A 26,818-nucleotide genomic window follows, 5' to 3' on the forward strand; every position below is an offset into this window, starting at 1 on the left:
ACTCCTTTATAAATTTACTTGTTCTACAGACTTTATTCTGGGAGCTAATAAGACAGTTTGCAAACAAATGTGCTTAAAGTAGAGTCACTGTTGCCTCCAGTCATGTAATATGATCCTGAAGGTCTCAGTTTCAAGAACCTGAGACTGAGGAATGATCACTATGGTGTTTGTATGGATTTTGTAGCCTGAATAGGTATCAGCTAGACTTACTGACATCACAGATGTCATTTGCAGAAGTTGGATATATGAAAAACTCCCACTGTAACATGCTTGGATGGATTTTTGAATGTTTTGAAACCCATTGGGATGTATGTGTCAATTTACTGTGAATATCTTTTTTCAGAGTTTAAAGTTTGTATTTTCTTTAATTGGGAATGTTTTTATGTGTTTTGTATTTAATGTCAATATTAATGTCTCTTTTTTTTTTTTAAGGGAAAACTGCCTATGACAGGAATGACTATTACAAAGCTAGAAGACAGTGAAAACCATAAAAATGCATTTGAAATATCAGGTATTGCCCATTAGTATTTTTATTTGCTAGCTATTCCAGCATATACTGTTTCAAACATCCATTGCTCGTTTTGAACGGAGGAAAACATTTTTATTGTGAGGGTGACCAAGCACTGGCACAGGGTGCCTGGGGAGATGGCTGTCCTTGGAGGTACTGGAAAGTTCCCTGGCCATGATCTCAGGCAGCAGCTCCAGGTGTCTGTGCCTGAGCAGTGGGGAATGTGACCTGCAGAGGTCCCTGACAGCCTCAGCCATCCTGGGGGGATTCAGCCTTTGTAACTCAGCCATCCAGAGTCTCCCTTGAAGGCTGCTTTTTACCGCTTCTCTTAAGCAGTGCAGGAGCTCTTTGCATGGGATTCATCCTGGAATTTCTGTATCTTAATAAGTGGAGGCAGTAGCCTTGGAGAAGATCTTTTGGGATGAAGCAGTTCCAAGTGCACTATTTACTGAAAGAATAGGCATTCAAGAGGCTCTGGAAGAGCTTTCAGCAAGAGTTTTCTTCTATAAATTTTCCACCTCTTTCTGAGGAAACAAGATTCTTCTTTAGCATCTCTGATGTTAATGATTGTTGCCATTGTGCTTATAGGTAATTTCTATCTGTTTAGTCGTTCATTTCATCATGTGTGTCCTGAGACAATTTAAAGGACAGTGCAGGGTCCCCATGGTGAAGTTTTTTATCTTCATTAATTTCCCAGATCAGTTCTACATTCAAGCAGGTTGCATTTAGAGAAACTAACTTTGACTGTCTCAAGTATGATATCAATGTCATGAGTCACAGGGGAAAAAATTGTTTATATTGAGAAAAAAATGGGGTTTTTTTGGTGATAGTAGCTATGAAGCTGACCTCAAGGGGAATGCAGTGGGTTAAACGGTGTTAAGTGCAGAAGTGAAAGTAGTCTTTGGTTAATATTACATTCCCAAGTGACTTTTGCCTTAGCTTTAATTTTATGCCTTCTTCTGAGGGAAGATTGGTGAACTCTTATTTTATAATTTTTCCTGTGTTGCAGTGTACACACTCAAGAATGACATTTTAGGCTGTGTACAGGCTTTGCTGGGGAAGATGGAGAAGCATAAGGCTAGTAGATGAGCCTGTCTCCTACTCTTGTCATTTAAGGTTGTGCTTAATTACTAGAGTTAGGGGAAAAAAGTAGAACTCCTGTGCTAGGCTAAGAATAAATACATGGAAGCGATGTGTGTTACAACCTGGAAAAGTGGGATGCTGTTGTACTGAAAATAGGCTTTGAATTTTTGCTTAGTATTGAGAGGACATCATGTTTTAAGAAATAAGTATCTTTTTTAATCATGTCAGATTGACTAACTGGTTTTTTTTTTTTTTTTGCTTCCTATGTCTTTCTGGTGTCTTTGTCTCTTTCTATGTCTTTCCTATCACCTAGGAAATATGATTGAAAGGATATTAGTATCTTGTAACAACCAACAAGATTTGCATGAATGGGTGGATCACCTGCAGAAGCAAACCAAAGTCACAACTGTTGGGAATCCCACCATTAAACCTCACTCTGTGCCATCTCACACGGTAAGAAATGAATGAGCAGAATTAGGTTATAATTAGGTTGTCTGGCAAATATAACACCATGGAAAGTCTTTTTTTTTTAGCCATTAGTAACAAGAACTGAATTTTGTCACTTTAGTCCAATAGGTAAAAAGATAATTCTGTTTTGAATTGTGTGAACAAAGAATAAAATGCTTAAAAGTCAGTGTAACAGTTAACTGGGGTAAAAGAAAGTTCATTATCATTACTTTTTCTGTTTTGACCAAGTGCATGCATCACCATTTTTTAAGTATACTTAGAACAGTAGGTTGTAATTGGTGATGTACTTGACAGGCTGTGGAGAAACAGTAATTTCTTTTGGGTTCTGCATTTGAATTGTTGGATATGAATGGTTCTAAATTTAGTTCCACCCTTAGTGGTGAGAGAGTGGGAGCAGGGCTGCTTGTAGCTGTTCTATTTTTATTTTATGCTCCATCTGTGGTAGACAATAAAAAAAATTTAAGCTCCTTTTTTCCAAAAAATAATTTAGTGTCAAATTTTTTGAAGGCCAGCTGTAATAAACAGAAATGCTCTAGCAAGAGGGATTATTTCAGCAGTCCTCGATGATGTTGTATCTCCATTATGATAATATGCTTCCTTTCCTTTCCCGTCGTGTTCCACAGCTTCCTTCCCACCCAGTGACTCCCTCCAGCAAGCATTCAGACAGCAAGCCAATACCACTAACTCCTGCCTACCACACTCTCCCTCATCCCTCCCATCATGGGACTCCACACACCACAATCAACTGGGGACCACTGGAACCTCCCAAAACGCCCAAGCCCTGGAGCCTGAGCTGCCTGCGTCCCGCCCCGCCGCTGCGGCCTTCAGCGGCTCTGTGCTATAAAGAGGTGAGGGGCAGCAGCCCAGGAACAAGACAGTGGGACAGGCCTGCAGTAGGAAGTTGTACATTTTTTATGGTGGCTCTGTGTATGTGAGTTTCCTTTAATTTTGTGAATCTCGTAAACAGCAGGGAAAAAGTGAGAGTTTTTCTGCAGTGCAAGATTTGCATTGAAACTTAGCTGCTGTAAGAGATTCTTCTGTTTGGCTGTATCAGTTTGGCTGTACTATACCCTTATTTTGTAATTTAACTTGAGATCCTTTTATGCTTTCGTGTGTAGGCCACTAAATTCTCCAATGTATTAAAATTTCAATAATCTTTATAGTGTTTAGCCTGCAATAACATCCAAAACCTGTCTTGATCAACTTTGGTAGGTCCTGCTCAGTCACCTTTTTTCTTTCTTGTTCTGTGTTTCCACAGAACATGTCTGGGATCCTTAAGGTCAAGGGTAGACCAGCATCTTCCTTTTGTTCCCAAAACTTAGTATTGTTCCTGTAAATTACCATGACCACCATGACCACATCTTGAGCAGAAATGCTGCTGGGTTTCTTGTTTGTGAGTTTTGTTTGTTTGTTGTGTTGATTTTGGGTTTTTTTTTCCTGTAGACCTCTGTAAAAGCAGACCTAGACTTTTACAAATTTGGGCTTTGAGGAGTATAGTACCTGGCAAGCTTCCTTGTTAGGTCCATCTTTTACTTCTCAGTAGACAAGTGAAATGCGTTGTCTCTTCTGGAAATATTCCGGCCTCTTCTCTTCACTCTAGCTCCCAAACAGGCTGAATATCTTTGCAGCAGGTTTTATGTACATTTCTCTTCATAGAACAGATAAAATATTTGGCTGTGTGGATAGCTAGAGGAAGGGTAGAGAGGAAATCAGCCAATTCAAGTGAATTGAACATGGCAAAAAATATTACTAAACTGAATTTTGGTGCTGCTAAAAGGTTTTTAGTTAGTAATTCCTGTATGTATCTTAGAAGTTAAATTTTTGAAATACTGTCTAGAAGCTCTACCTTTTATTTTTCCTGTACAGGATCTCAGTAAAAGCCCTAAAACCATGAAAAAGCTGCTTCCCAAACGCAAGCCAGAGAGGAAGCCATCGGATGAAGAGTTTGCACTGAGAAAAAGTAAGAGAGACTTGAACAAATATCTGCATAATACGAAGGATGGAATTAACATCAGTTTAATTTCTGTAAGAATTAGGTGCACAGTGTAAGCAAGTCAGCTGGTTTCCTCTCTCATGTCAGGGGAGAGGGGTGGGTATCTCCAGAGGAGGATTTGCTGTAGTCATCTTGTGCTATGGTGGCATTTGTGGAGCTGTACTGATTGCTACAGTGGATGTCTGCTTGTGAAGTGCCTATTTCTGAAGGAAGGGAGGTTCACTAGAGAGCCAGGTGAAGTTCAGTAAGGTAAACCTGTCTATTAGTACTGTAAACAACAAGGTGAAGATACCGAACCACTCTTGCAGAATACTTTGTAGCTATGTTCTTAAGTTGGTCTTGGTAGGAGCTTTTATTGTCCTGAGTGTTGGAAAGCTGGTTATTGCTGCTGATTTGAAGACAAGTTGCTTCCACAATCACTCCTTCTAGGATCCAACAGTCTTCTCTTATCTCCTATAAATAATGTCTGTATCTAAATAAATTGCAGATATTTAGGCTGCCTGAAGTCAGAAGAAAAATGCTGATCTGAGAGAGACTTAGTAATGTACAGAAAGAGAGAGGTCAAAATCTGGATGTTGGGATAATTTGAAGTGGAGGGAGCATTAATGTTATCAAGCAAACACAGTACTCACTTACTTGTCAGTGTTGCTGTAATTCTTCCTTAGAAATGTGTGAATGAATAATCTGATTACTTGTATCAGTAAAAGACCGGGTGTTTTAGTGGACAGATTTTTGCTGTAGCTTTTGCTTCTCTGTGTCTGTCTTTTGCTCATGGACTTTTATTTAGAGTCTGTGCCATGAGTGTTCAGTGCATGAAGTGTGTTATTGTGGCAGTTCTTTCACAGGCTTATATAGAGTTGGAGAGAAAAAGCTTTTGCCCAGGGTGCTCTTGGTTTGTCTGAGGTGTTAGACTTTTTGAATGTTCTGCGAATTTCATGTGGCAAAGGTTAAGGTAATGAGTAGAATGATTCTCTGTTCATGGATGTGCAAATGGATGTTGTAGTTCAGGATGTTTTATCCTGACAGCAAGGCATCTGTTTAGGAAAAATAAAAGTACTATAGTACAGTATCATTTCAGATGTTGGAGAATGGAGATTCAAAAGTTATAATGATGAAGATGAAGCTGTCAACTTGTAGGTTTAGCAATTGAGCAATTGTTAAAGAACACAATGGGAGGAGTTAAGGATTTTCAGTTGGGGGAAGGAAGGAGTCTGTAGCTCGCAAATACATTATTCTACTCCTGATAGGTAACTTTTATTGAAAGATATTTTTTGGTAGCTTTTAGTCAAAGAGTGTTTCTTACAGATTCTTGGTATTGACCTTCCCTAATCAGTAATTAGAAGCTTCTGTTAGTGTTTCTTCAACTTTCTCAATTTTTTTTTGTGGAGCTATAAAAGTTTCCTATTTCTATCAAACTTAAAGCATATATTGATAGAGAGGTCTGGGTTTTGTTACTTCCCTTCTCAGGAATCCAGAGAATTTATGGGCTATGTTTTGAGAACTGCTGTGTCAAATTAGCATTTCCACAGACAAAAGAACCGAGATGATTCAACTGACTGCCCTCAAAATGCTATTTCAGAAGTGTAGAATTTGCCCTGCTACTGTAATTATATGGTGCTGCATTCTAACTACAAAATCCAATTATTTTTCCTGCCTTGAAAAAGGGATAACCCATACTTTGGAATTTCCGCATCTCATAAGCTGTAGGAAAATTACATTGGGTCAAGATAATTTCTGCAGTAGCTAGCTTATCCCAACAAATGTTTGGAAAGTTGGCTTGTTCTGGTGATAATAAATCACAAAACCCAACAGGATGCATTGGCTAGCAGAGTATACAACTGCATTTTGATGTTGAAGGCTGCTCAGATTTATGTAGCAGGAAATCTTCAAACCTAGTTATTTCACAGGGGAAAAGAGGAAAAAATGCTTTTAAAACAACAAATTGTCTTTCTTTGCATATAGACTTCTGCTTTAATCTAAACTAATAATGGTAGAGGTGGAAGTTCACTCTATTGTGAGTGAACAATTTGACACTATTTTTACTGAGTCACCCAATGAGATTTGCTGTGGAGCTTTACCTTTTGGAAAATGTTGCCATGTTTAGCTTGAATAGTTACATTTGTTCAGTAGTGCTATTTCTGTTGAAGTCTGAATAGTTTAGAGTAGTCGCTTTTCAGAGATATGTACATGATAGCAGTGTGTTCCCTTCTGCTGGACTGAAGTTATGCTGCTAATTCTGAGTTCTGTTTTCAGTTCTGTGCTGTTGAAAGAGGTAAATTTGATTTTTATATACATACATACAAACACACGTATATACACACACAAATGCAAAAGGTTTTTGAGATGTTTTCTGTGAATTAGTATTCTGTTCCTTGATTTTGTTGATTAAATAATGGAATAGTATACATATTGAATTGTGTGTTTATAGAACTTGAGTATATAGGAGTTTTTGAGTAAAATGGCTGGTTTAGAATGAGAGTTCTCACACTTCAAAACGCATTCTGTATAACATCAGACGCTCAGAAAATATCTTGAATGTGTGGGTGGTTACTCTGAATTATTTCTAAGCATTTCAAAATAGTATTTGTCTTTTTAGACCGTGACTTTTGTTCATTGAAGTTTGATTTTTAAAACGGTATGATTAAAATAATTTTAAATGGTTGATTAGGCTGAACTTTTCACTCAACTGAACTGTACTGATTTATAGAGACTTTTCTATATTAAGAAACATGCCCATATTTAAGATTCTGGTTTTCCCATTGATTCTAGGTACAGCTGCTTTAGAAGAAGATGCTCAAATTCTTAAAGTCATTGAAGCATATTGCACAAGTGCCAAAACACGTCAGACATTAAATTCAAGTAAGTTAGCCATTTCTACCCATTTTAGTACTTTCTAGCTAAAACATCAACATTTGATAGTTTGCAAAAGACAGTGCTGTATATTCTCAGGCCTTTGCAAATAGTAAGTTGGACCTGCAAATAATAATAAACTGTTTCTGGTTTAACATCAATGCCAGGTGTTCATGTATTGGATGCCAAGGACCATGGTTAGAGGCTATCATTTTTTTAGCATTTTGAAACAATCAGAAACAACAAAAACCCAAATGTAGCTACTTGTCATGGTTTAAAATGGTACTAAAGCTTTACCAATGAATAAGAGGTGTCTGAATTGAATATAACAGCTAATCAGTATGCTTTTGGATAAATTTCAAGAAGCTGGTAAGTAGGAGGAATGAAAGAGTCATTGTAATTTTGAAGGACTGTATTTTTGTTGTGTTCTGTTCAACAAAGACTTTGTCCCTGGAAAAGTAACTTAGACCTATAAAAATTTCTTTAATTTTATTGCCACTAGTTGTTTTTAGTATTAACCACAAATTTTAATCCCGTCTCATAATTTCAGGAGAAATTGTTCTCAGATGTGTGTTGCTTAAAGCCATTTTTAGTTTCTCAGATCAATACCTAGCATATTGAAAACCTGTAACGTGCCTCTGGGGTCCTACTTCATTTAATCCAAATCAAGGTTGCCATGTGGAGTTCCTCTGTATTGTAAGTAAAACATTGCTCAAAGCAGGGGAGTCCACCAGCATGTGTTCCATTTACACAAGGAAGGAGAAAATGCTGTTGCGTTTGTTCCTTTTTGCACTGTTGAATACAAATTTAATTTGGAGATCCTTGGAACACAGTATAATGAATTTGAGGTACTTGGCTGGTTTTGCTGGAACTAGAAGACTGGACATCATAACTTCTTGTCCATTTAAGATATTTAAATGTTGCAATATTAATCACTCTTAGTGCTGCCTACAGTGTTCTAGGCCTGTTTTGCTTCCAAGCAAAAGCACTTAGTGCTGACAGTTGAAGTCTTAAAACACAATTGCAGACTTAGTTCTTGAATCTTCCTAATATTTGCCTTTTTTGCTATTGCCACTTTGAAAAAAACACAGCTACTTTGTATTCCTATGTAACTTACAATGGGAATATGGCAGTTATATTAGACTGTAAAAACTTCTCAAGTAGCAACAAAAGCCTTAATTTTAATTTTTCTGTCTTAATGAACTGTAGATCTCCAAGATCATGAAATCAGCTACTACTACTACTAATCTTTTTACAGTCCTACAGTCATTACAGTAGTGTGTTTAATTGGATAAAGGGAATGAATGAGTTCAAAGTTCTGAAGATATACTGTTGTTCCAAACAAAATCAAATGAGATGATTGCCGTTGAAACACCTCAACTGTGTTCTGTTATTTCCAAGGATAACGTGACAAGAAATGGTTGGGAAAACATTTGCACTTGCACAGTAGTGTGTGTGTGTGCAGATATGAAGTGGATACAATTTTTTTTTTGCTTGCCTATTTTTCCTGTCTATGTATATTTAAGAAATATACATAGTGCTGTGGGTATCATTGCATACATCAGAAGTCAGCTCTTTTATTTGCTCTTAATTGAAGCAAGAAACAATTTTTTATTGATTAGGCACACAGCTGCTTTGTTTGGAAAGCATAGTGTTGTCACCTAAGACTAGGTTTCAGAAGGTCCATTTGTAAACTGGAATTGGAAATGGGGGAAGAACCAATAAAGCTGAAATTGCTTCTGTTGGAGCAGTAGTCAGAGTAGAATAATAGAATGAGAGTGTTGCCTGTCATCTGTGAAGTATGCTGGTTTTTACATACTCCATTCTTACCTCCTAGTTAATATTCTGCCTGTCCCTGACAGCATTCACTGGGCAATTCCCCTACTGCACCTTAATCTGCTGCTTTTGGCAGTGTCAGTACAGCAGAGCTATGGCACCAGTGCAAACTGGTAAGGTCTGGTATTAGAGGTAGCAGAGCAGCTTTTTATCAGTTTTTTGGGTGGGAAAAAGTGGGATTTAATTTGGGTAGATAGATGGAAATGAAAGACCAGAGTCTGACTTTCTCATGCTTTTTGTACACTGAGCTTATTTTGCATTCCTGCTTCAAATGAAGACTTAAAATCCTCTGCAATATCATGTGTATGGTGGCGCATAACATGGCCACTTACATGGCTTCAGTCCTTCAATATTGCCAGGCCTTGAAAAATTAAAAAACCTGTCCTTACTATGTTTGACCAATGACCCCAGAGATGTAAAAATACTGAACTGGGGGGATGGACTCAGGCATGTAGGAAGAGGTGTGTGAGGGGTCAGAATGGGCTAGGCTGTGTCACTGTTAGGCTCTTGGCCATGTTTTTCTGTGAGTTAATTTGCCACATGGTTTAACACATAACAAGGGGTATGGGCACAGAGAAAAATGTACTTTGACAGTCTCCTTCAATGGGTGCAACATGTTGCTGCTGATTTAGTAATCAGCAGCCCTGCTCTGCATGAGAACCTTTGCTTTTCTTTTTCCCCCTTCATTTTCCTCTTCACAGTGGTGACACAAGCACTTCTGTTGGCTGTGTTGTGAGCTGGTGGGAAAATTACCTGCTTGAAAAAACTAACCCTACAAAAGATTTTTTCATCTGAAGCTGTTTCCTGGCCTGGCTCATGAAGCAGCTGCACAAAAGACTGTGTCATTGCAAGGGAGGGAAAGGATGAGGTACAGATATGTGATGGGGAAGGGGCTGTTGCTTTTCACATTGGTGCTGGATCATGCTGGCTTACTGTGTTTGTTTACTGCTCTGTGCCCAGTCAAATCCTCCCCAGACCAGAACTGACTCTGTATTTCAAAAGAACCTGACTTCCTCTTCAAAAAATTCTACTTTCAAACAATATTTTGTTACTCAAAAAATTCTCAACTGAGACTGCCTAGAAACTTAAAAACCACTTCAAAATTGTATTGTAACCGTTCAAACATTATGTGCTGAGTGTAATTTATACCTAAACCCCAAACAAATTTGAAAAAAAAAAAAAAGAAAAAACCCAACTTTGGTGCCTTTTTAACAATATTTTCTCTTTTCCTTCTCTTCCCATCACCTTTTTGCTTTTATTTCATGTGTTTGGTTGTGGCTATTCCTTACGTTCTCCTCCTCATCCCACCTCTGCCTATCCACATCCACCATTTCATTTCACCTATACATCCTTAGCATGGCAAGGCACTGACCTGATGCATAATCACGTCTTGGCTGATGATGACCAATCAAGTCTAGACTCCTTGGGTCGTCGCAGTAGTCTTTCTCGTTTGGAGCCTTCAGACCTCTCAGAAGACTCTGACTATGACAGTATATGGACAGCCCATAGTTACAGAATGGGGTCTACATCTCGTAAGAGCTGTTGCTCATATATCTCTCACCAGAACTAATGCACTTCTGAGCTTTTTCTTAACAAATGCTTGTTGTATCACAGCCTGCTTTTCTTAGATGTTTTCTTGCTGTTCCTTGTCTCTTTAATGTGATATTTTAACAACTTCTGAGGGAGCTCCTGAAACTTCAGTTATACCTGGTGGAAGGCTCTATTGTCAATTCAGTACACGTACAAATAAGTCATTCTAAAAAGTGTATATCCTGTTAAGGATGATACTTCTTGAGGGTTTTTTAACTGACAGATGTTAATTTGTAGCTCTGAATGGTCTTTTTTTTTTCCTTTTGACTTGGTCAGTGTAGTAACAGGTCCTTTATTTTCTTTTTATTTTGGATAAGCACATTTTTATATTTTGTACTGAAGCCATACTGGTTTGAGAGCTGAGTGCCAGCTATATGGAAATACCTTAGTGGTAGTGGTTGGATTTTCTACATATTATTAACAAAAAACATAGCTGGTAGAGTAAGTGAAATGCAGCTTAAAAATAAGCAGTACAAGAGCTGTAAAATCATTCAGATATTCACATATCTGTCCTATTTGTTTGGAAGAGCATTTGCTAATCCATAAAAATTTCTGGTTTTATACTGCTGTCTTTTGCTCATTGCTTAAAACGTTTATATGAAGGACCTTGCTGCTCTTTCCCCACCCCAGTCCAGCAATTGTCATGAAAACCTGGCAGTCCATGCTCATTACATGCAGTGTTTCGGTACTCTCATGTTACCTGTGGTCATACTGTCACTTTACTGTGTGCAGTAGTGTGGCAGAAAGCAGGGTTTAGATGTTTACTTGCCTGTTAAAATACACAACTGTCAACTCTCAATTGACCATTCTTCTTGAAAAGACAAGAGGAAAATGATTCCCCTGATGGAGGCTCCAGTGTTCAGCATCTGAAACTCTAGGTACAACTGTGATCAAATTGGCTTGCTTGAAGTTCTGAATAATAGAATGCTTGGCTTTTGGGTTGTACTGTTTGGAGCATGTCTGTGACAGATTTTATTGTGTCTTGTAACTTCTCTCATAAGCAGGTTTGTTTTCAGCAGCAGCTCTTCACTTACGGTCACGTTGGCTTTTTCAGAGAACTGTGACATGCTGTGCACAGCTGAAGGTCTCAAACCTGCACCTGGGGCACCGCTGGGGTGAACTGTGTGTGTGTGCTCTGTCTTGTTGTTAAAGTAATTGGCATCAAAACAAAAATGGCATGTTTTCCAAATCTTTGTAAGCATTAGGGAAAAGTGTGGTGAAAGTGATGAAAGGACAGAAACAGTTCTCAGTTTTGCCAGGGTTCCCAAGGGCAACACCCTTATCACTTTTCACAGAAGCACGTTATCCAGTGTTCAGATACTACTGTATGAACAAGTTCAGAGTAACTGTGATGAAATTTAACTGCAGCCTGGGAACTTGATCACACTGTTTAAAAGGTAATCAATACCTTTCTGCAGGTCACATGATCAGAAAGGTGCAATTGCTAGGAGTGCATGACTCCAGAAGGTGGTCAGTGTGGAGAAGGTGTTTCAAGGCATTTCATGTCTTCAATTTACGTACAGTCTTGTTTGATCCCCTGCTTTATCCTCTCTCACTGTTGCTGGCATTCTATAATGTGACTGACAAAAGCAGTAGTGCTTACCAAGGAGGGTTTTCAGGGGTACATTTCACTGCTGGTCATATATTAATGTAATGACCAGGAACTTGTGTATGTTGAACCTTTTGCAAATGGAGGAGTCTTGCTTAGAGAAGTGAGATAAGTATATGTGCCCCATATCATTTCACAGCACATTTGTAACCCACTTCACTCCCTTCTTCTTTTCAGTCAGTTTTTTTTGTTTTGTTTTGTTTTTTTAACATATATGGGAAGTACAGATTGTTTTTTGCCCTGTTTCTTATAATGTGGTCTTCTAGTTGAATAATGTTTTCTGCACTGGATAAATGATAATTCTTTTATGTCTGTTTCATGTTATATAGTGTAAATATGAGTTTGTAATACAGTTGTTGCACTTGAACTTTCCTTATCACACAGAAAGTTTTGTTATCCAGATCTGAAGATTGACTTTTTATGCACCAAAGCTTTGACAGTTTACCACCATTAATTATTGTAGCATTTATGTCATTAGGTACTATCATAATTAGGATCTCTCATATTGTGTATTCTCATATTAACATCACAGCACATTTAAAACCATTCTACGTCTTCAGTGTTACAGGCTGTTAACTATTGTGAACTGATCAGGATTATTAATGCAAAATGCTTGAAACAAAAAAAAAGGACAAATGTGGAAATGATGGTATTCAGTCCAAAGGTTCAGTGTTTCTATTTTTGTGGAACTTTAGTCATGGTAAAAACAGTACCTTATGTTTATGCAATTCTGTAAATTGTATGTGTACAGTTACAAATACACTGGAAGGATGGAGAACCTGAATTGGAAGGTAGGTTCAAGCCATTGTCAGGCCCTCTTCTCATGGCTTATGCAGTGTTTCCATATAAATGAGTACTTACCATAAGCTGAAGCCAGCCAGTATTGATTGGGTGTTTTGCGTAACCTTGCCAAAACACAGTCATGTGTACATAGTGACGTAAAACATAGAAAGAGTAATATATATTGTGCACTTCATTTGTGAATGGGAGAAGCCATCTTTAGTAGGTGACTGCCTTTGGAAAATGCAAAATGGATGTATATCTGAATGTTTCATTGTACTGTACAGTATGCATATTGTTTGTGGTTGCATATATCAATTAAGTGTTTTGTTTTATATGAAAAGGACATCTGTTATGTACAGTTGAAATAAATTTTGCATTTGCTAGACTGTGACTTTAATATTTAATTATTACACAGGGGGAAAGGACAGCAGAACTTGTAACTTAACACATCCTCTTCTCCCTATGCCTCCTTTCTCTTCCTCCCTTCTTCCCAGAGGAATCAAATGCTGACATGAAAGACCTTTTCTGACATAAGTGTGTAATCTTTGTTTAATGTAGTTGACATCCACAGGAAATTCAATGTAATGGAAAGTATGTATTCTTCTATATCCTTTTTTTTTTGTAAAATAATTTCAGAGACGTTGCCATCTATAGATTGTTTTTCTGTTGCCTTCCTCTCCTGTTAAATTGATTTTATTTTCTTCCTTTTAGTTTTTTGGTTGGTTTTTTTTTGGTGTGTGGTATTTTTGGTGTTGTGTTTGCTTTGGTTTTTTTTTTTTTTTTTTTGCGGGGGGTGGGTTTTCTGTTTGTTTGTTTTTTGTTTTGTGGGGTTTGTTTTTTTTTTTTTTTTTTTTTTTTTTTTTTTTTTTTTTTTTTTGTTGGTATATTCTCAGTAGAAGCGTGGGCTGAATTATTGGAACAATCTAAAATTACTTCTGCGGGTCCTACTACCAGAAAGAAATTTTTTTAATATACTGAGGGTGTATATAACCTTATGTGTTTTCATGATTTAATATTACAACATTTTTATTTTAAAAGCAAGAGCTATTTTTAGTGTTTCTGCTTAAAAGTTGTTTACGTATGAGTGAATTTAAACAAATCAGTAAGCTAATATATGTGCTAAAAGGTTTACATCAGAATAAATTTAATAACCACCCCTCTATTAAAAGGTCATAACTTTGTTTTGCTATGATTTTAGCAGCTCTAGTCCTGCAGCAATGAGCTTTGAAGTTTTTGCATTGGTTAGTGAAATACAGCCTGGTGGAGTAGCTCTTTACAAATGTTGTCTTAGGGATCTCCCATGTCTTCAGATGGTGTATCTGTCTTCTCAAACCATCCGTTCTGTTCTTACATCACTAACACTTACATATGAAGTTATATTTTGGTCCACTTTAATTGTTTCCATTTTACTCATCTAAGCATATTGCTGTAAACTGCCTAAATCAGTCATCTGAGTCATGTGAGGTTTTATTCCTGTTTGTGATTCTCTATTAGTTAAAAAAAGACAAAACAACTTCATGCCCAAACCTTTTTTACTATTCCCAAGAATTTGCAGACTATGGTATATCTTATACAGTGAACTAAAGTTTAGCTCATATTTGGCTTCTGATTTGTGTTTTCTTTACAAAGATAGTAAAGGATACCCTTTTGATTTTGGCAGATCTGTAGCACAGATTTTTCCAATTTTTAAATCTCAACACATGCAGAGTCTGGGAACAGCATTTTTAGAATTGTTAGTATTAGGACCTCATGAAAAATTTATTAAGAAAGAGAAGGTTAATTTGGCAGGTCTGCTCATCTGCTTTAACATATTTAATATAACAAATGCAGTGGCACACTGAATATTTAAAATGACAAGTAATTTTTTTTTGTCTAATATTTGCCTCACTAGGAAATGTATATGTCTGTACATGCCAGTGGTTAATGGTAGATCTAAACAGTTGTGTATGCACACACTTGTTTTTCAGTGGCAGGTCACAATCCTGTCATTGAAACTTGAGTAAATTTAATTTCTGAGAGCTTCTTAGCTTGGGAAGTTGGTGAAAAACAGAATTGTATATATACAAGTACTGTTTCAAACTTTTGACCTTTATTCCTGCCTTGTTTCCCTTCTGACCTCTCCTAATCCCAGTAAAGGTATGAAGAAGTGAAGAAAACAATACTTAAAATCCATGCAACAGAGTCTTTGCTCATGGCCTCAGATAATACTGTGCATTTCTTGAATGTACCACCATGCCCACACATCTGACTTCCATAGCTTAAATTGGGACACTCAGTCTTCTATGAGCCTTCTCCTCCCTTTCACCAGCTGGAGGAAGCTGTTCTTGGTTGACTGGGGAGAGCTGTCTTTTAACTGATCCCCTGAAATTAGCTACTTCAGGCAGATCATGTGAATAACCACCTCCATTTTTCTCTTTGCTTAAATGGTTCCTGGACAGACAAGGTCTTTGGACATAGGCAGAGATTTAATATCCAGTTAAAGTGGAAAGGTTTCTGAATTTCATCCCCCTTTTATTGCTTCCCTTCTGCAAAACTTCTGAACTGGCTTCTGTCAGGAGCCAGGATGGTGCCACATAAAAATAGCATGGTGCCCAGGGAAATTGTGAATGCCCCATCCCTGGGAGTGCTCAAGGCCTGTTTGGATGGGGCTTTGAGCAGCCTGGTCTAGGGGAAGGTGTCTCTGCCCATGGCAGGGGGGTTGACTCTGAGTCAACCATTTTGTAAAATGTCATGCTCCTTTTGTGGGAGAGGGAATGAAAGGCTGAGGTTGTGAGTTAGGATTGCAAACAGACAGTGAGAACCTCTGTGACATTCAGTCTCTGCTGTAGTCTCTTTCTGATGTGGTGTTAAGACCATACTCCAGGGCAAGGAGTGACACTCTACCTGTTTTAGGCAGGTATAAACTGGACTTTTGATATGAAGTCTTTCAACTGTGGAAATACCCAAACAGGTTCCAGCTTTCCTTATTTATAGAAATCCTCAGAACTGCTTGCTTGTTTAAAACAGATTGATTTAGCTAGAAAGGGGATCAGGCACTGAAAACCAAAAGCATGGGGCTGTTCTTCACAGGCCTATTCTTGTATTTCAGGTGTTCCACCACATTATGTAGGTGGTATTGCTAAGGCCTGTAGCCTTGCTCTGAATGTCAGGTGGGCTGTGTTGTTACTGGCTTTACTCTGGAGGCTAAATTTGCTAAACCTAGAATTTAGGGTATGGTTTTGTCAAAAAGCATTGTAATTCTGTGTTCTCCACTATAGTGCTGAGAGATATTGATATTGAATAGATAGCTTTATTTTTTTTCATGGAATTTAATTTATGGAAACTTAATTGACAAATGATTGTAGTGGTCAGTTGTTGGCTTTAATTACTCAACAGACTTCTAAACAGTGGAGTCATTCTTCCAAGACCCCGGTTTTAAGAGTTCCCTATTGAGAAGTTATGGCAACTTACTTGGCCTTGATATTTGTTTGCCAATCTTGAAATAATTGTTTGGGTTTGTCAAACATACTTTCTCCCCCCATCTACCTTTCTTCCCTCAAGACCCACCCCCTCCAAAAAAAACCCCAAACCAAATGAAACCCTGTTTTTGAGTAGCTTGGGGTGCAGGGTGTCCATCTTAAAAAAAAAAACCCAAAAACTAACCAAACAAACCCCCAAACCCAAACTAAACCAAAAAAACCAACAACAAATCCCCGCATGAAAAACCCCTGCAAGCTAACTGACTACTACTTGTGGTTATGTTATCTCAAGGTGAATTGGGCAGTTGTTTGAGGTCAATTTAAATATAGTCATTTGGCCTTTTTGACTTGGAATAGTGTCTTGTAATAAAATTCAGTATGAAACTTGGATGCTTAGGATTGAGGAATAGCAGACATGGCAAACTAAAGTAACTTGATTCTTCCACCCTGTTTCATGAAAATGTGGAGTAGGTCTCAAAGGTGTTTAGGCTTATCTGAGCTGTATGAACTTCCCAGGCTGTCCTTTCAGTATTAATTCAGTGGGAAGTGCCCACTGTACTGTAACAAAACCCTCTCTACATGTCCTAAAGCTGTAGCTTTTGCAGAGGGAAATGGTTGCATGGGGGTAGGCCTAAAGAACTTGATGATGGCACAAGGTGGAATTTAGGCGATATTGCTGAGTGCCAGTGATGATTCTGCTTGAAGTTACTTCCAGATGTGTAATTGCAAAAAAAAAAAAAAAAAAACCAAACAAAACAACTTAAAAAAAAAAAAGTTAGCTGCTGACATAAATGGTGCAGAGAAGCAGGATTTTGAAGTAGCTTTCTTTTGCCTTTAGAACTTGACACCTCATTTCTGACGTTACTGTGCATGTACTCATTTGATGACCGAATCCTTTTTGGCAGGATAGATGTGCTGTGTGTTTGTACCTTTGATACTCAGCATGTGCTTGTGGGGTTTAGGAAAAAAAATCTACAATAAAGAAAAGCTCACAAAAGCTCACAAAGCTCACAAAACCCAAACCACGATCAAGGAGAAAGTGTGGGGGTTTTTACAGAAGTATGAAACATAAGAGCAGCAAGAGTTCTGACGTACCAATAAGGGTTTGTATGACCAAGGGTATTGGAGCAGTGAAGGCAAGAGTGGAACTTGTGTTCCACAGTGGTTACTGTCCTGTGGCACAGGAAGGTCAGTGTTGACAGCAGCAGTGTTCCATTGGGTGTGTTTGTTTAGTGTGAGGTCTCCTTGTGTGTGTAATGTTGGTGAAGTGCTTTGTGTGTCTGTGCAGTGTTGTGTGCTGTGCTCTGCTGTACTTCCATCAGGATATGCTGCTGTAGACATCTGCTTCACATGCATGTGTTTGTATAACTGAACAGCTGGGACATTTGTTGTCAAGCTGTCTCCTCCATGCTATCTGTGCTTTGCAAGGACCCATTACCCTGCCCAGGCTGGCAGCTGGATGCAGCTCTGTACAAAGGGAAAAATGTGTGCTCCATTTGGGTGATGGGAGTCAGGGTGAGAAATGTGTGCCAGTTCTCTCTCCTCGGTCAGTGTCTCCCTTGGCCTGTGCTGGGCTGAGGTGTGCTCCACATCAGTACAGAGCTTCAAAATGCAGTGATCTGGTAGCAGCTGCTGCCAACTAATTTCTAATACAACATTTAATTCAGTTCTATGTTAGCTGCCAGGCTAATAAAGCAGAGCAGTAAGCAATTAACTGAAATAAACATAGGAGAGCTTTTTACAGAGACTGACAGCACAAATAGGGAAGTGTCCTTGAGCTCCCTACAGAATTTGGATGTGTTTGTTTTATAGGTTGTTCCTCCTGGAAAATAAGTGGAAGTCTATTAACCCTTAAAAGATTTCTTCGCTCCGTAAGAAGAACTTACAGCTTTTGAGGACAAGATTCTTTCTCAAATCTGCTGTTCTCTTTAGTCTATATAATTTTGACAATCACATACTGATATGTTAGATCTTTACTGTAAGCTTAAGGAAACCTTTTTCTGCATTAAAGACATCTGTCATTGTTTGCTAAAATAATTTAAATATCTAAACATGTACAGCTTAGATAGGATCCCTACAAGCTCACTGTTCAGAACTCAAGACTGCAGCTGTTTGGGAAGTTAATATTTTGCAATGAGTGTTATTTATTCAACATTTTAATTTATTTGTTTATATTCTGTATTTTACCATGAACCTTAAAAGAAAAGCATTGCTAGCACAAAGCAGCTGCTCAGCAACTGATTTCTCTGGGCAGGCAAGTGCTCTGTAGTATGAAGTTATCAGTTTCAACTGTATGAGACTTGAGAAATTCCTGGTTAATGAAAGTTCACTACAGTGAATTTGTGACAGGTGTACCGTGTTTGTTAAAACTGATGTCTTAGTTAAAAAATGCAAGAACTTCAGCACTTTATCTGCAGTGTTTGAATTCTGAACAAATGCTTAGACACCAATTTATTTACAGACCTTCTTAAAAAAAACCCTTGTAATATGTTGCAGCCGAATTGAATAATGTTTATAGAATTATGGGTGGATGCACATTTCTGAGTTGTAGCTTTTCTAGTCAGAACTACATTTTTATAATCTATATGTTTTATCTCGATGTTATAAATTGCAATATGTGGAAAAAGTTCTGAAGATGTTAGAATGTTTTGAATTTTAATCATCAAACCATGAAGTGCTTTTTAAAACACCTATTAAATACAAAGAGTGTGTGTCATTTGGTAGGAAATGTATTGTAGGACTAAAAGGTTATCTAAGAGTATTTGCATGTTTATGCACACACAAAGAGGGGTGCTTACAGTGTTTTGGGGAAAAGGGGTTTTACTTATTTTTCTTTAATTGCTATGTCATTTGATACCACTATTCTGCTCCTTGCTGACAGTAATGGGTTTAGAGCAGAATCTTATCTTGGATTTATATCAGTGTGAGATCAGAATCTGTCCTTGATGCTTAAATCACTGTTACTTAAACACAGCTGTGTCTTTCTCAGTCTGCTGTGCGGAATTTGCACAGCTTTTACTGATGGTTGACTAGTGCTCTGTTCCTTGAACAGTGTAACATGTTACTCAGGAGTTATGTCACCAGTGGGGTAGGGGTGTCACACAACCTTTTGTTGTTGTAAGGCTGTGGTTTCAAAAGTAAAAAATGTCTCAGTAACTCATGTGTAGAGGGAAGGGGAAAATGGAAAGTGGTATACCTTGGTCATGGGGGTGTATCATGCGGTGAATGAAAGAATAATCTTTAAAATGCCCCAGTGGTATTTGTGAGTTGCTCACTTTGTAATTTATTTTTACAACAGGTTCCCGTAAAGAATCAGCTCCTCAAGTCCTGCTTCCAGAAGAAGAAAAAATTATTGTAGAAGAAACTAAAAGTAATGGTCAGACTGTTATAGAAGAGAAGTAAGAAAATGTTTAATGAATGATGAATTAAAGTAGTAAACTTTGCACTCTTCCTCCTCCTCCTGTCTCCCATTATAGCAGGGTGTGTGTGGTGTGTTTGGAGTTGGAATAGAGCTGTTTGGAGTATGCTGCCAGTCCTCTAAGTGCAGCTGGCCTTCATTTAAATGTCTGGTTTCTTTGTATATGCTGTGCAAGCTATTACACCCATGCCAGGAAGTGATGTGCTTCGCTTACAAATAATTTCTCCAAGTGCTGTCATATTTCAGTATTAAATTGGTGTCATCCTTCTAGTTAGCCTGTGGTGTCATTCAACTTTTTTGGTAAAGTGTATGTTGGTAGTGAAACTACAGTTCTGTTCTAGAAAGCTTTAATACAGAAACCAGCAGAGGTCCATAAATCCTTGAGAGGTGTTTCTTGTCACAGAAGCTGGTAACTGCCTTACTGAATATAAATCAGGATTAGAGACTGTTTTTTTTTAACACAGGTCTGAAATTAGCTATGAGGTGTGGGGTGTTTTTTTATTTAATTGCATTTCATTAAACAGTTTTGTCTAATAATAGATTTAGATATGTGTTTCTGAAAACTGTTGTTACAGATGATCTTTTTTTCGTTTTAGAAGCCTTGTTGACACAGTATATGCATTAAAGGATGAAGTACAGGAATTAAGACAGGTTGGTAACTTGCTACATTTATAGCAACATAGAGAAAGAAAAGATGGAAGGCTTGTTATAAAACTAACTATGGCTTGCAAGTTCACTTTGACAGTCATGAGCTTGAATTTTGGGCTAGATTTATTTTTAAAAATAAAATATCATTTGCCAAGAAAGCACTCCCTGTTGTTGTCATCAGTGTTTTTTGAGAATCACATTTAGGATTGCTTCTCTGAAGTGAATTACTAAGCTGGTTTTGGATGTTGCAGCTTCTGAAATGGTGGAAGTGTTAAGCAAATTCAGTTGTGCTGTATCACCAGCAAAGTAAGCTTACAGAGACTGAGAAATCATAGCTGCTTAAGAATGCTAACAAAAGCCTAAATAGAACCAGATATTTATAGTTCTAAGCTGATACAATCTTAAAGTAACCCAAACTCCTCAATGGATCAGTTCTTAAAACTGCTCATTTCCAGAGACAGGAGTCCTTTTCAGTGCCTCTCACATGGCTTTTTTTAAATGAGGGCTTCACAATAGCTCTGGGTGCTTTTTTGTCACTTGTTCTAAATATCCACCATGATTAAATAAAAATATCACCTTATCAGGGCATAGCTTGTTTTAACCATGTTAATGGTGCTGCATGTAGACTTTGCTTAATGTATAGATGAAAAGAAGCATTAGAGTTTCCTCACTATGCAAGGTGTTAATCTGCTAACCACTCTGACTCCTGAAGTTGGATAAAATTTCTTGTGTTAATGTAAAAAGGATTTGTGTTCAAATTTCTTCAGGTCCTTGGCTATAAATGTGATTTTTTTTTTTTTTTTTTTTTGCCGTCTGTAACCATGCCTAGTATTTCTAAGGATGTCATGCATATTCCTTGAAACAGGACATAAGTTGATGTGTTGCATAGTTAAATTCTGCTAGGTTCAGCATATAAAGAATGAGTATCCCAGGTTAGAACTGAATTTGGCAGTCTTTTAAAAAATACAATTCATATAAGAAAAGCAGCAATAATAGCTCTCTAATACTCCTGTGACCTCCTGCTTTTGTACAAAGAATAAACGTGCAGCCCCACTGAAGCTCTGCACAGCTCCGTGCAGGGCTCCATTAACAAAAAGTCACCTTCTCCTGAGCTTCATGCAACAGCTCTCTTTTCTGGTGCCTTTTCAAATAGATGTTCTTCAGAATCTTAAATCTTCCAAGCTTAGACATATTAAAGCCTGATTTCATTTTCTAACATATCAGGAATATCTTCTTAAAAACATTTATTGGTCCACTGCTCTGATGCTGCTAACCAGAGAAGGGGCAGAAATAATCTCTGAGCTGGCAAGGGCTTTTTGGATAAAGGCTCTCTGGAAGTACATAGCGTCCTGCTTGGTGCAGACACCAGACTGCAAAGTGGGATCCTTCCTAGAGCAGCTTCCATCAGTTATTCATAGCTGTTGCTCCACAGGCAATACACTTGAACTGGTCCTGAACTGGCAGACTTAACTTAAATCTGTTCCTACATAAAATAATGAACTTTCTAAGTTTCTTAACAGACTTGAGGAGGGAATGGAGTTAATGAGGTGACAGACCATGATTATGTGTACAGACTAGAGAACAAGAAGCTGCAGAGCAATACTGTGGAAAGGGACCTTGGGGTCCTGGTCAATGGCAAGTTGAACATGAGCCAGCAGTGCCCTGGCAGCCAGGAGGGACATCCCTGTCCTGGGGGGGCATCAGGCACAGCATGGCCAGCTGGGCAAGGGAGGGCATTGTCCTGCTCTGCTCTGAGCTGGGGTGGGCTCACCTCGAATGCTGGGGCAGTTTTGGGTGCCACAGTGTGAGAAAGATATTGAACTATTGGAGAGGGACGTAAGGAGGGCCATGAGGATGGTGAGTGGCCTTGAGGGAAAGCCTTATGGGCTGAGGTCACTTGGTCTGTTCAGCCTGGAGAAGAGGAGGCTGAGGGGAGACCACATTGTGGTCTGCAACTTCCTCATGAGGGGAAGAAGAGCAGGTACCAATCTTCTCTGGTGACCAGTGTCAGGACTTGAGGAAACAGCATGAGCCAGGGGAGGTTCAGGTTGGATATTAAGAAAAGGTTTTTCACCCAGGAGGTAGTTGAGTGATGGAACAGGCTCCCAGGAAGCCCAGCACCCCAGGTCACAGCACCAAGCCTGTCTGAATTCAGGAAGCATTTGGACAATGCTTTCAGGCATATGGTATGATTCTTGGGGTGTCCTGTGCAAAGTCAGGAGATGAACTTAATGATCTTGATGAGTCCCTTCCAACTCAACTCATATTCTATGGTTTTATGATCCCATCCTTTTTCTAAAATGTCTGTGAAGGACAGCTAATGGGAGTCCAGTTGGACCCTTGGATTGAAGACCTGTGTTTGTTAAACACCATTAGACTTGTCTTGGGGCCTTATTTCAATGTTATTTTACCTTCTGGTGGTTCCCTATTGTTCCCAGCATGACCTTGACCTGTGCAGGATTAAATGGTGTAAGCATTCTTGAGGACTGGTCCCTGTCATTCTTATGGTCCTGTTGTTCATTTATTTCAATATTGCCTGATGGCACTAAACAGTGAGAACTCAACTTGTTAATATACATGTAGAGAGTTGGTGTTCCTTGAATTCAAACTTCTCTTAGACTGCTGGTAGTCACCAATCTAGTTTAAAATCTGGTCACAAAACACTTTTCAGAGAACTTATTGGTTTTCAGGATAGTCCTTTCAACTATTTACATTCCTAATGAAGCAAGTTGATTAACATTAAGCTTTAAACTTTTTGGAGATTGAAACCAGTTAAAATCACAGGAGGTTCTTACAGGGGATATTTAGACTGCTTACTGCTCCATTGCCCTTCTCCATTAGCAAGAAATATCTTCTACTCTTCATTGATCAGATTTGAGCAGAAGAATTCATTAGTGGCCATGTGTTACTAGCACTTGCTAGTATAAAGGCCTCCAAGTACAAATAGGAAGTAGCTCCATTTCCATTTGGTAGCTTTTGTTGCATTGTGTGAAATAACTGTGTGTACCTTGTGAAGTTAATAGAAGCTTTGCTTTTGAACACCTAATACCAGTTTTATTGAGAAGGGCCTTCAGAGTTTGTAATTGATAGTGTACATGAAGTCAGATCTACTAAAAGCCCCCAAAACCAACCAGTAATATCTCTGTCTCTGTTAAACAGGATAACAAAAAGATGAAGAAATCATTAGAAGAGGAACAAAGAGCTCGCAAGGACTTGGAGAAGCTTGTTAGAAAAGTTTTAAAGAATATGAATGATCCATCTTGGGATGAAACCAACTTATAACCGCTTTTTCTTTTCCCCTTCTTCTTTCTATTGAAAGACCAGTTGTAGAACTGAGCTGGGAAGCCTTCTGACATTAGTCAGTGTTGCATCAAGAGCACTATTAAACAGGATTTAACTGGATCTAGTGATTTCTTGCTCTGAACATACAGAAAGAGTCAAGCCATTTACTGCAGCAATCTGTACTTTAAGCATGGAGACTGTGGATCCTGAACTCTACTAAACTTAATTTGTTTGCATCCAAATTACCTCATTTTGCAGAAAGTGCAGCACCTGACTAAAAGTCCAGTTTTTCAGTGGCTTTTTAATTAAATATATATTTTTCATGTAAATAGCTGTAATTTAGAATGCATATGTGATTGATGTATCAGGGCTGATATGTTGGGGTTTTTTCCTTGTGTTATTATAATGGTCACAAGTGTTAGAAATGATGGCAGTACTGTCTTACCTAAGAAAGGTCAGAGTTCTTTGTGGATAATTATGAATTAGTTCCAAATTACCCACTCACCACACATGCAAATTTAAACTCCTGTTTTTCCTATTTACCACTATATTTAAATCCTTTACTGTTACCTGTTACTTTAAACAGTTTACAGTTCCTTAAGAACAGTATTAAAATACAGGAAATTGTTTATTGACAGTAGAAACAATTTTTAACAAATCTAATGCCCACAATGTACATTCACATACACTTGTTTGGCAGACTAATCTATTGTGCTTTGGCCACCAAAAGACTGATGTACTTGCCTGCTTTTTATGACTGTGATTTTTAGGTGTTTATGTACTACATTTTCTATTGTTGTGCTTAAACATACAGCTGGCTGATAACAGATCATACAGTTTGTTAAAGGAAAAAATCAATCTAATCCAGAATTTTGTGAATAAATTGTTGCTATTTATATTTTATGGTCACAGCAATTAAATTTTAGCTAACCTTTGTGCGTAAGACACATGGGCTAGGCCAAACTTCATTCAGAGCTTTGTTTCTATACCACTATATAAGACTCTCTGTTTGGAGTTCCCATACTGTGGAAGCGGTCATTCCTTTCCCAACCTTTTTTCTTTGCATGTTGCTGATTTCTGTCCTACTGGGATTTAAATGGAAAGAAATGTGGAAGATTTTTTTTTTTTTTTAAATCGTACTGTAACTCATAATTTGCACTGCTGACAGATTTTAGAATACATAAAGGAACATGAATTCCCTAGTCTGATAGGTGCAATCACTGCAGTTGCTTGTATTTGAGATAGGAGATGATACATCACTGCAAACGGTGAGCTTCAGATGAAGCACTTAGGATACTAATCCCATTAAAGCTCACTGTTTTCATGGATTTCATCAAACTTTGGATTTGACTCCAGACAGTGCAGCTTTCTGAGGGGTTTGTGTTCAGTTGAGTCAGAAGTGCAGGTATAGCACAGACTTGAGTAACACCTTTTGTCATTCTGATTTTCTACTGCTCTTTTAACTCCTGCTAAATGTAATGCTCAGACTTAAGCAAATGTTTGTACAAACTTTAGTGAGTTGGAGCCAGGATGATTTGGGTGGTAAGCATTGTCATGCACATTTTGAATCTAATGAAAAATCTACTTTTAAAGCTACCCACTTTTTTCAGTCAAGAACAGCTTTTTTTAAATAGGAAATTCTTTCAATGATTACATACTTGAGAAACAATTCTGTGGGAATGGATGCTTCATAACCTGAGTAGACAAGTTGTCTCTTTTAGAAAGCTGAATATATTTGTAGGCGTTTTGTGTTCCTGCAATTTAAAAATGTTTTCCTTTAATTCTAAAGGAGGAGAAAATGAAAAACATCTACATTACCACTTTAATATATTCATAGAACTTTAAATTTGTTAATTATTGTCACCAAAATCTTCCCTTGATGTTTGCGGTTGCACAAAATTGTGGACTGGCATTTTATTTATTTTCACATTTAGAGAATATCCTGGCTAAAAACTAAGTGATACTAGCTCCTGGGAATGCATACTGTCATGTCCAAATTTAGACTTGGCAAAGCAAATATAATGAGAATTTTGCTAATATTTTCACTTTCTGCCATCCAGGGTATTTTCAGAGCGATTTTTAATTTTCAATTGAGCAGATGTGAAAGGACATTCCAGAGGAAGAACAAAAGGAAAACATTAAGCTTAGCAGTATTTAGCAAATTTTAACTCAGGAACAACTTGCATCATAACAATGTGTTTTGCATTCTATTGTAAAGAGTGGTGTTGCTATGTAAATCTGCTGACTCTTAGTACCTGTGATATTATAATTTCTGACAGTACCCCTACATTGACATCTAATGAACATGCCTTAAACACTGGGATGAAGCAGTTGTTAAATATGATCAGGACTTAGGGACTGATTTTATTCAAGGAGGATTGGGAGGACTAATTTTTACACAAACACACACAAAGAAAGGAGGCAGAAAAGAAAACTGACCTAATGCTGTAGGTAGCTTTTGTCTCTAGTGCAGACAGCAGCTTCTGACTTTTGGGAACCAAGAAGTACCTGAACTTGTTTTCATTGACAATTTGTTACAGTGTATATAGATTGTAAATGTCACCATGGACCTTCTGAATTGTTGGAAACTTTTACATAAGCATGGATAAATGGGGCACTGTTTATTTAACCTATTAAAGGGTTGTTTGTTTGCTCTCATCATTTAGGGATGAGGAGATGAAGCCATTTCTTATCCTATAGATGTGAAGCACTTTCAGTTCTGAACTGTCCAACATGTAGCATAACATTTCTCTGTACTTACTGATGTATGTGTGTTTGTCTCACCATGTCATGACATCCTAAAGATTGAATAACTGACTGCTTTTGTATAAACCTTTTTAATGCAAATCATTTAGGGAATTTAGAGTATCTGTTTACAGTGTCTGTGAAGAACTCTAGTTTAGATGTCACAATAATATCCTGGTATCCACTACTAAAGCTTTTATGCTACATTGTAATTAAACCATGAATTTTTTCCCCTACCCTATGAAGTGTTATGTTTCATCTAATATGTGGGCTATGAGATAAAGGGAAATTGCTTTAATTTTTTTGCTGTTCATATAAATAAGCACCTCTCCAATTTAGTAGCTGCTATACTATCTTGAAAGAGCTTTTTCATGGTGTTTTATAATAGTAAATTGATGCCTGGAGGAAAAAAACCAAAAACAAAAACAAAGCAAAGGTTGTTTAGAGGGGTGAGGAGGAGGATCTTAACTGTCTTTCATTGAGAGTTGTTCACTTCATTTGGCAACCTGACCTGCTCAGGTAATGTAAGAAATGGAGGAGATCAAAG

The 26,818-nt window shown here is 37.9% G+C and overlaps 1 protein-coding gene across 3 annotated transcripts in view; it reads left to right on the forward strand.

Moving 5' to 3' along the window:
• The window catches only part of ARHGEF7 (Rho guanine nucleotide exchange factor 7), a 116,334-nt gene extending 89,836 nt beyond the window's left edge, over window positions 1–26,498 (forward strand). For 2 of the 3 annotated variants that reach the window (XM_084201171.1, XM_084201173.1), the window contains exons 14-21: window positions 433–511; window positions 1,905–2,044; window positions 2,683–2,907; window positions 3,926–4,019; window positions 6,822–6,911; window positions 19,477–19,576; window positions 20,193–20,247; window positions 23,404–26,498. In XM_084201171.1, the coding sequence (XP_084057297.1) occupies window positions 433–511; window positions 1,905–2,044; window positions 2,683–2,907; window positions 3,926–4,019; window positions 6,822–6,911; window positions 19,477–19,576; window positions 20,193–20,247; window positions 23,404–23,526 (906 nt within the window). In that variant the 3' untranslated portion in view covers window positions 23,527–26,498. Of the gene's footprint in view, window positions 1–432; window positions 512–1,904; window positions 2,045–2,682; window positions 2,908–3,925; window positions 4,020–6,821; window positions 6,912–7,495; window positions 7,625–19,476; window positions 19,577–20,192; window positions 20,248–23,403 lie in introns of those variants that run through there. The other variant, XM_084201172.1, reaches the window with a different exon arrangement.
• The last annotated feature ends 320 nt before the right edge of the window (window positions 26,499–26,818 follow it).

The sequence above is a fragment of the Fringilla coelebs genome, assembly GCF_963513975.1.
Source record: "Fringilla coelebs genome assembly, chromosome: 2".
Lineage (NCBI taxonomy): Eukaryota > Metazoa > Chordata > Aves > Passeriformes > Fringillidae > Fringilla > Fringilla coelebs.